Here is a 9,741-nt window from a genome sequence, read left to right as displayed (position 1 = left end):
AGAGAGAGAGAGAGAGAGAGAGAGAGAGAGAGAGAGAATGAATCAGGATAAATGGATGCATGCATGGATGGATGGATAGGTAGACAGACAGACATAGATACATAGAGTTGGATGGATGGATGGATAGATGGATAGAAATATGGGACATAGACAAAGCACATACAGACACAGAAGTTACTTTTTCCTTTAAAATATGTCCATTTCTCTTGGTGTTTTCGCCTTATATTTCAGGGCCTAGCCTAGTCCTTGGCACCTTGTAAATGCTTACATAGTAAATGCTGTTGATTGTTGATTCTGTGTCTTAGTAGTAAAAAGGAGGCATTAATTTCGAGATGCAATCACATTCAGAAACCTAAATAATTAAATGCTGTCACCTGGCTCATATGGCCAGCAGGATGTTAATCAAACATGTCAGTCTGGCAGGTATGGCTTCACTGCCTTTTTTTTTTTTTTAAACCCCTACCTTCCGTCTTAGAGTCAATTCTGTGTATTGGCTCCAAGGCAGAGGAGTGGTAAGAGCTAGGCAATGGGGGTTAAGTGACTTGCCCAGAGTCACACAGCTGGGAAATGTCTGTGGTCGGATTTGAACCTAGGACCTTCCATCTCTAGGCCTGGCTCTCAATCCACTGAGCTACCCAGCTGCCCCTGCTTCACTGCCTTTTGTGGGGAGTTGTATAAAGGGCAAATATCAGTTTTCTAACATGTGTGGAGGCAAAGCCTGTGAATGAGAACTTCGAGAGAGCATAGTTCTGCTTTTTACATATATATATATATAGGTTTTGTACAGTGGGAACTGGGTCTCTCACCACCCTAGGTCTTATTTTCCTTTCTGTGAAATGTAGACATTGGACTTATTGGTCTCAGTCATGCCTTACAGCATGAAATCTCTGAATTTATAACCCATCTTACCTGTTGAAAATTGCAAGAAATGATTGCTCAACCTGGCCCCTCCAAAAAACCCTCATGAGGGAAAGAAAATGAATCATAAACATGGAAAAATATTTTAAAAATCAAAATAAATAAATAAATAAATGAAAGGAAAAACTCCTCACGATTTGCTCATCTTAGTGTGAAATAGGAAAATGGGGTAGATAGTTTTAGCTACAGATGGAAAAATAAAGTAGAAAATTCAAATCTATATCTTTTTCTTTTCTTTTCTTTTCTTCTTTAAGAATTCTTTTTCTCATATTTGCCTCTTTTTGACTATGTAGTAATGTCTCACCAACAAAGACTCCAGTTTTGCTTTGTGTAAAAACCCCTTGCTCTCTCTGTTCTGCACTTTTGGCTTCATTACTTTTCTCCATTAGTTAGAAGAAGAATATTTTCCCCAAAGCACGAAACCTGGTGGGTCATCACCCATAAACTATTACCCCAGTTGTAGGGAACACAAGTCATTACAGCATTATCTTTAGGAAATTGTCTTTACCAGAATTCTTTTTTATGAAGGCTTAATCATTTCCTAGCCTGCATGGTTTTTTTCCCTGAATTCTCAGTCTTCCAAAGCCCAGAGAAATGGTAGGTCAAAATGCTAATGTCAGAATACTTCCCCCTTCTGAGTCCCCTTAGGAAATGTGCATTGATCCCATCCATCACCTTCACTTCTTTCCAATCCATTAAAAAATCTAATTCAAAAATTTCCTCTGGGTTTTCTCCAGGAACACAGTGCAACTGTTGAGCCTTGCCCTACCAGTTTGAATTTCAGATGCCATTTACTTCCTTGCCGGACCTTCTCTCTTGTTCCTTTAATATAAATTTTATCCCCTGCCATGACTGTACCCATTTAGGAACTCTTTTTTTTTCCAACATGATTTCCCTCAGCATCCAGCTTGTCCTTTTTCTCCTGGTGATTCATATACTTTCAGGTTATTTTTTTTGTTTTTTGTTATTTTCAAATAAGATTTTGTGCATAGCTCCATGTTTCATTATTACATAATTTTCCTTTTCTAAATGCTTTTTTCAAAAAGTAACCTTTTATATATCAGCTTTCTGCTTAAGGTATGTGTGTGTGTGTGTGTGTGTGTGTGTGTGTGTGTGTGTGTGTGTGTGTGTGTATGTGTGCATTATATTCAGTTTTATTCCAAGGGCTAGTTATTTTTCTAAAGATAAATGAAATCCAGCTGAGTATTATTAATCTTTCCTCATTACTTTGACTTTTTATAAGAAGTATTTATATAATTTTGGTGATGTTTAGCATGAATGAAATGATTGTATTGATTTTGAAGAGGTTGATTGCTTAATAGAAGCCTGATATTCATTTTAAGTAGGGTCTCCAACTAGACTTTTTAGTGATTAAATTTAGGAATTGATTAAGCTTCATTTGTGAGTAAATTTCTAGGAGCAAAGTTTGTGATTTAAAATGGCACAAATGTAAAAGGGAGGGTAGATATAATTTCATATGAAAGAAGGGTATAAACGGTGGGAAACTGTCAGAATGTAGCTGTCAGACTGTGAATAAACAGCTTTAAATGGGAAATGAAATGTGTGCTTTTGAGCTATTCATAACATCAAGGTTTGTGTGTATATTAGCTGATCCTGGCATTGTATAATAGATACTTCCTCTATTGAAATCTTTCAAATAAAAAAAGGAAGTCTGAATGCAGACCAAGACCTGCTATATTTTACTTTCTTATTTTTTTTTAATCAAGCTCTCTTCCACAAAGTGACTAATACAGAAAAATGTTTTATATGATTGTATACGTAAAAATCTATATCAGATTGTTCACCATCTCAGAGAGTGGGGAAGAGAGAGAAAGAATTTGGAACTCAAAATTTAAAAAAAAAAAGTGAATGCTGAAAATTGTTTTACATGTAATTAGGGGAAAATCTTTATTTAAAAAAGAAGAAATATTTAAGGATAAAAATGGACTTATTGGGAGCCATTGTATGTATTTACTCTGGCAGGAAATGTGATGCAATATGTGTTGGGTATTTGAAATCAGAAGACCTGAGTTCAAATCTCAGTTCTGCCACTTATGAAATGTTTTATCTTGAGCAAGTCATTTAACCCTTCTTGGCCTATTCTGTAATTGTAAAATGAGTGAAATGGAATAGGTTATCTCTATTAGAATGTAAATTTCTTGAGGACAGCTTCTGTCTTACTCAGGGACTGTTCGTTTTTTTTTTTTCCAAATCTCAATGAATAGCATATAATAATCATTAATAGATGCTGTTTTCATTCATCCCTAAACTGATAAATATGCAAGACATATATATATATATGTATAATTTTTTTGTCAAACAATACCTTTTCTAGTGAGGAGAGGAGAGGAATAAATAGCAAGATAATAACAGAAACAATATCATAAATATTATTTATATGTAAATAAATATATTTTTTAAAAAAACCTTTCTTTTCTCAGATTTGGTGTAGTATTGGTTCCTATGCAGAAGAGCAGTAAGGGCCAGACAACTGGAGTTGTCACTTGCTCACGGTCACCTAGCTAGGAAATATATGAGGTCAGATTTGAACCCAGGACCTCTCTTCTCTAGGCTTGGCTCTCAATTTATTGAGCCCCCAGTTGCCCCAATAAAAATTTTTTAAAAGATAACTTTTACTCCTAGATCTATGATCCTATGAGGACAGGACAAAAATAAAGATAATATAGTGAAAATTAATTAACCAGAATGTTTGGAGATAAGAGTTTCCTAGTTAATTTAATGTCCAGGTTAATTTAGAGTAATTTTGGCTAATCTTTTTATTTGAACCATGATTTTTATTTTCAAAAAATTCCGCAATTATATATGTATATATGTATATGTATACAAGCATATGTAGATATAAATAGATAGATAGATGTAAACCCTTACTTTCCATCTTAGAGTCAATACTCTGTATTGGTTCCAAAGCAGAAAAATGGAAGGGACTAGGCAATGGGACTAAGTGACTTGCCCAGGGTCACTCAACTAGGATGTATCTGAAGTCAGATGTAAACCCAGGACCTCCTTTCTTTAGGTCTGGCTCTCAATCCACTGAATCACTTAGCTGTCCCTGATATATATATATTAAAACCTAAAATTTCTATAACTCTTTAAGGTTGAAAATTATTGCACATTCATTACCTTATTAGCTTTTAATGAACATGTTGTGAGATAAGTAATACAAGAATTATGACCCTCGATTTCCATGTGAGGAAACTGAACATTAGAGAGATTTTAGGAATTTCCCAAAGTCATACAGATAGTATTTGGAGTTGTGATTCTAACCATGCTACTTTCCAAAATGTCTTAGCTCACATTCCTGCTTTGGTAAATACCAAAGAGTGAGTATAATTGTATGCTTCCTTGATGATGGGGCATCCTTCAGTGCCTTGGTGTCAGTCCTAAACACCTATCTTCCATGGAAAGTACTATGGTTGTAGAAGCTAGAAATAGAAGAAATGGAAACTACCCATTCACTGGTCCCTAACCTCTACCTCTGGGGTGCACCAAGAATAACTTTGCCATTGATAACATGATTATCTTCTTCCTCATCCCTTTCCTTAAAGCTGAATGAAACAAAGTATTCTTATTCACTGACATCTCCCATTTAATAGATGACAATTGACTGAGGTTTATTTCACCAGGGTAGAATATATTGCAATTTGGATTTATTGTGTTGATTTGCAGTTTTAAATTCTCTTAATTATTTGTTTAAATTATTTATTTATTTATAGCCTTTCATTCTTACCCTTAAAAGAGATGATTGTTAAATTTCCTTTCTATTTATATTATAGTTATTTAACTATATATTATGATTTATAAATTAAATCTAGTTACAGTTAATAATTTGTTATTAGTTATGATACAATATAGTTATATGTGATATTCTGTAACTGATATACAATAGAACTAATAATAATAAGCACTCATTCTCATTCTCCCTATCTGCCACAGAGGACCAGAGCCTCTGGTGGGAGAGCCAGTGTTGTGTGCACTATGGCGCCACCTAGCTGCCAAGGAGAACTAGTAGTTCTGGTGGGAGAGTCAGTGCCGTGGGCACTATGGCGCCACCTAGCTGCCAAGGAGAATTAGTTGTTCTGGTGGGAGAACCAGTGTTGTGTGCACTATGGCACCACCTAGCTGCCAGGGAGGACCAGCGCCTCTAGGGGGAGAGCCAGTGTTGTGTGCATTATTGGTGCCACTTAGCTGCCAGGGAGGACCAGCGCTTTTAGGCGGAGGGCTTGCTGAGTCCTCTTAGAGCTGCTCATCCTCCTTTCACCCAACTCTCCCCTATGATGCCAAGAAGCGGCAGCAGGTGCAGTGGCCAAAGCCCAGTCTCTGTAGTTTGAGAGTTAAGGCCCTCAAACCTGCTGGTGAGTTGGGAGGGTGTCTACCCCAAACAGGTGAAAACTCCCCCCAGTGGAATGAGCAGATGAGAACAATTGGTTCCAATGGCCATGATGGGTTGGAAGGCTTTGAGAATGTGGGAGTCTGAACTAGAGAAATGGCTATGTGATTGGAGAGAAAGGGTGAAAGTTAGGAGAGAAGGTGGAAGTTTGCTATTCCATAAATGGCTCCCTATATCAGGGAATTCATAGATACAGCCCCCTCTCTTTCCACACAGGAACCCTATGAGGTCAATAATGCTAGTATTATCACTCTCATTTTACAGATGAGAAAACCGTGGCTATGACATTAAATTGTTGAGAAGATCAAATGAGAGAATAATTATAAAATGCTTAGCATAATGTCTGGCACACAATAGGTGCTATATAAAGATGAGCTATTATTCTTTTTTTAATTAATGGTTTGAGGAAATACATTGGGAAAAGGAAATCAAAGTCTTTGATTATTTTCTGGAATGAGTATTGAACTGCAGGATTAAAACTGAAGGATGTGACTATCAACTTCTAGGTATCTTTTTAAGTACATAAGAAGATCTTAGTTAAGGAAGCACAGGTTAAGTAATCCCAGCAATTGAAGCTAGTGGATCTCTTGAGTGAATTAAATAGATTGAGTCTTTACTAAGTTTGACTTTAATATGTTGAACTCTTGGAAGAGGAGGAGTGGCGGGGAACTGGGTTGTTTAAGAAAGGGCAATCTGGCCCATGCCGAGAATGAATTCTGTGGCAATTAGAGTGGGATAGGGTTCGTGACTCCAGTGCCATCATCTGGATGAGATAGAGCTAGAGACCCCATCTTTAAAAACAAACATTAAACAATTCAAAAATATGCACTGAAAGGGAAAAAGGGGAATTCCTGGGTGCCTCCAAAGAAAACAGGTGCTTTAGGTGAGGAATATTGTGTGACTTTTTCCCTAGTCATCATTCCAGTGTATCTCTCCTTAAACCATTTCTAACCGACTGAATATATGGATGTATTCAGAATTCCTGTGATCAATAATTCTAAACCTTCAGGATAGATATGAATACAATAAACCCTTTAGAGCACGCTGACCTCTTGCCTGGCTTTTAACTGAATACTAACCTTTTCTTTGCCTGAATTATATGCCCTCAAGGATAAATGGTTCAAAGTCTTAATGATGCTCATATATTGTCAGGTAGAAATTTTCCTACAGAATCATGGAAGAGAAGGCAAAATAGTGTTGAACAGGGCTCCTTGCAATAGAGCAATAAAGGCAGGGAGGCAGATTAGACTTGTGATTTTATTAATACAGGGAACTCCCAGATGAGGAAAATCTCTCTTGCAATGCAGATCAACCCACACCTTCTCTACATCGTTTATCAGAGCCCAGAGTCCCAGGGACAGAATTGGGGATGCAAAGGAAGGGAATTGAATAGGTTGACTGCAACACAGGCAATATGGGCAATGATTGGGAAATGAATAGAAGTGTAATAATAATTTCAAGGAGGAATCTATACAGGCTGCTATAATGCTTCTTCCCAGGGTATTTATTCAATAAATGTTGAATTGTTAAAAGCTCTGTAAGTCAGAACTGGGTCCTGATGAAAGGCCATGGAAAATGGAGGCGTGTATGTACTATGGGAGGTAGAGAGAGGGAAGCAGAGAAAGGAGTAAGCATTTTCAGAAAGGGCTTACATTTTGGGGGAGAGGTTATTTTTTCATTTGTTTTTGTGACTGTAGGATCCTTTTAGGTAAATCTATAGTCTCGTGAGAGTGATATTACAGCTTCCATTTTTTAAGGATTTTTCGACAGATGAGTGAACTGCTAAGGCAACAGCAATGACTTCAGTGAACCCATGATAGACTTGATGTCTGCTATTTAAGGACAAGCTAGGCTAAATTAGCAGAGATTGATCTCCAAGTTGGCTGGGGAATGGTGATGTTTTTTGGCCACAGGGTCTAAAATATTATCCACCAAGTGGTTGAGGAACTGTGATCTATGTCTGTGGAGGGAGTACAAGGCCCTGAATGCTTGTATTGAAAGAGGCAAACATAAATAGCCCCTGGCATCTCTGGGGAACAGTTGAGTGAATGAGTGTGATGGAAAAGATATTTTAAAAACAAGGAAGAAGGTTGTATTTTTCTAATGAGTATCCTGCTTTCCAAGTTGTACTCTTCATTTAAAAAATTTTTTTAGACTTGAATCTCAATTATAAATTTCTCTAATTATAGATTGGTGGCCATAGATTTCATCATCATCATTAGTTGTCCTAAGTGATAGGTTCATTTAAGAGTCCAGGTCCTGCCTCAGACACTGGCTGTGTGATCCTGGGCAAGTTAGTTGATCTTGTCTACCTCATTTTCCTCATCTGTAATATATGGGTGATAATAGCACCTATCTACTTGGAGTCTTGGTTTTAAAAGATTACTCTATTATTAAAATGAATAATATGGACATAGGTATTGAGTGATAATACATGTATAACCCAGTGGAATTGATTGTCAGCTCTGGAATAGGGAAGGGAAGAGGGGAGGGAGAGAACCATGGGAAAATACTTTAAAAAATGAAGTTTTTGAAAAAAAATAATTAAAATAAATAAATAATATCACCTGTTTTACAGACTTTTTATAAGGACCAAATGAGATCATGTTTGTAAAATGCTTTGCAAATGTTAAATTGCTACAAAAATCCTATAATATATATAGAAATTACATACATAAGTAGATATATGAAATCCTAGTATAATAAGTACTATAATTGTTCTTTTCCTATGGAATGAAATGGAAAAGTATTTTATTACTTGCTTATTATGTTCTAATGCTAGGATACAAATAGAAAATCGAGAATCCGGGCTTTAAAGAAGTTTACACTCTAATGAAGAAGATAACATAAAAGAGGGCTCAGTTCTTAGAAGATGAAAAGGCTATGTGGTACTTGGATTTTTGCAAGAAAGGCAGCAGGGCAGGTGACAAGGTCCTGAGGACCTTGGGAAGTAATGGCAAGTCAGATGGTCCGTGATAAAGAGGATAATAAGCTCAAGGGTTAAAATGGAAGAGGCTCTGGGATGACTCCAGAAGAGGTGGGGAAGGTCAGGGGACAGTCATCAACCAGATAAGAGTACCTTTCCATTTTTTTTAATGAGATATGGTCAAAAGATCATTTCTACCCATTTAAAAAAGAGAAATCTTTACCTCTGTGCTAAGCTCCTTTGTCTTATAGAGAAGACACCCTTAACGGAACAAAACAATGGATATAAAAGATGTAAAAATTCATCAAAAAGAAAAAAGAACACTTAAAATGTCCACTTCTAAGAAAAATTGACATAGCTTTGCCTTGAGTTTATTGTGCAATTCTTTTGAACTCTTTCAAAATTATGAAGCATGAACTTGTAGCTGCCTGGTTGAGCCCAGTTCACCATAAATCAGTAATAACTTCCCCTTACTTTTCTCCCCCTCAATCACACTCTCATGTGTAAGTTTCTTGATCTGCAAAATGGAGGAAGCAGTATTTGCTACCTGACTAACTTCCCTGGGTAATGAAATAATATATGTAGGGTCTTTTAAGATGTTTTCTACAGCAGAAAGATGATACATTAATAATATGGTACTGTAATTCTGTGGATGAGCCTCCTCAAAAAACCAGTGTTTTGAATTTGCCACTGGTTACAGAATTTTATCTTATTTAAAACATAGGTTATATTTTAGTGGTTGGGCTGTTAATACAATGTTCTTTCTAAATGACAGCACTATTACTTAGCATAGCTTTTTCTATAGACAGACTATTCTTACAATATCATGGCAAATAATGAAACAGTGCAGAATGCTCCAGCTGTTTCTTCTTTGACAAGGGAAAACATAAAAATGGCTATTATCCTGCCATACTGCAGCAGAGATGTAGTTTTTACCTCAAGAGGAAAAAAATGAACAAAAGGGTTAATCTGTTTTTGCTTACCCTAGAATTCAAGTTTCCTTATCGATTCTCAAAACTGCATTATTCTGAATCTCAGCTTGCCCTGCTGAAGCAAGAAGACTCAGTTCTGGAGGGAGATCCCAAACTCTGCCATGCAGTGCCCTTTGTTGTGTTGGCCTAGACATCCTGTCTGTATATGCAGGGATGCAGCTTTGCCTTCCCCATCCCATCGCTGCAGTGAAGCTCAGCATCCTTTTCATCTCTCCTTAGGTTATCAGTCTATCACTGAAGCTGCTGCTGAGATAAAAGACAAGTGCAGCTGGTGCTGCTGAGGAATGCATATAGGGGCTCTTTCTCCCACCCTCAGCCACTTTGTATTCTTCCTGCTTCCCTCCATCCATCCTTCCCTCCATTCCTTCCTTCCTTCTTTTTTCTTTCTTTCTTTCTTCCCTTTCTTTTCTTTCTTCCTTCTTTCCTTCCTTCCTTCCTTCCTTCCTTCCTTCCTTCCTTTCTTTCTTTCTTCCTTTCTTCCTTTCTTCCTTTCTTCC

General features: G+C 36.9%; 1 protein-coding gene across 1 annotated transcript in view; it reads left to right on the top strand.

Moving 5' to 3' along the window:
* The window catches only part of ADAM22 (ADAM metallopeptidase domain 22), a 254,809-nt gene that overhangs the window by 121,302 nt on the left and 123,766 nt on the right, over nucleotides 1-9,741 (top strand). The window contains 2 exon segments of the mRNA XM_044678916.1: nucleotides 5,177-5,291; nucleotides 9,464-9,515. Of these exon segments, the coding sequence (XP_044534851.1) occupies nucleotides 5,177-5,291; nucleotides 9,464-9,515 (167 nt within the window).

This window comes from Gracilinanus agilis, chromosome 5, assembly GCF_016433145.1.
Source record: "Gracilinanus agilis isolate LMUSP501 chromosome 5, AgileGrace, whole genome shotgun sequence".
Taxonomy (NCBI): Eukaryota; Metazoa; Chordata; class Mammalia; order Didelphimorphia; family Didelphidae; genus Gracilinanus; species Gracilinanus agilis.
The sequence above is the reverse complement of the archived record's forward strand: the minus strand, read 5'-3'. Positions and strand labels throughout refer to the sequence as shown.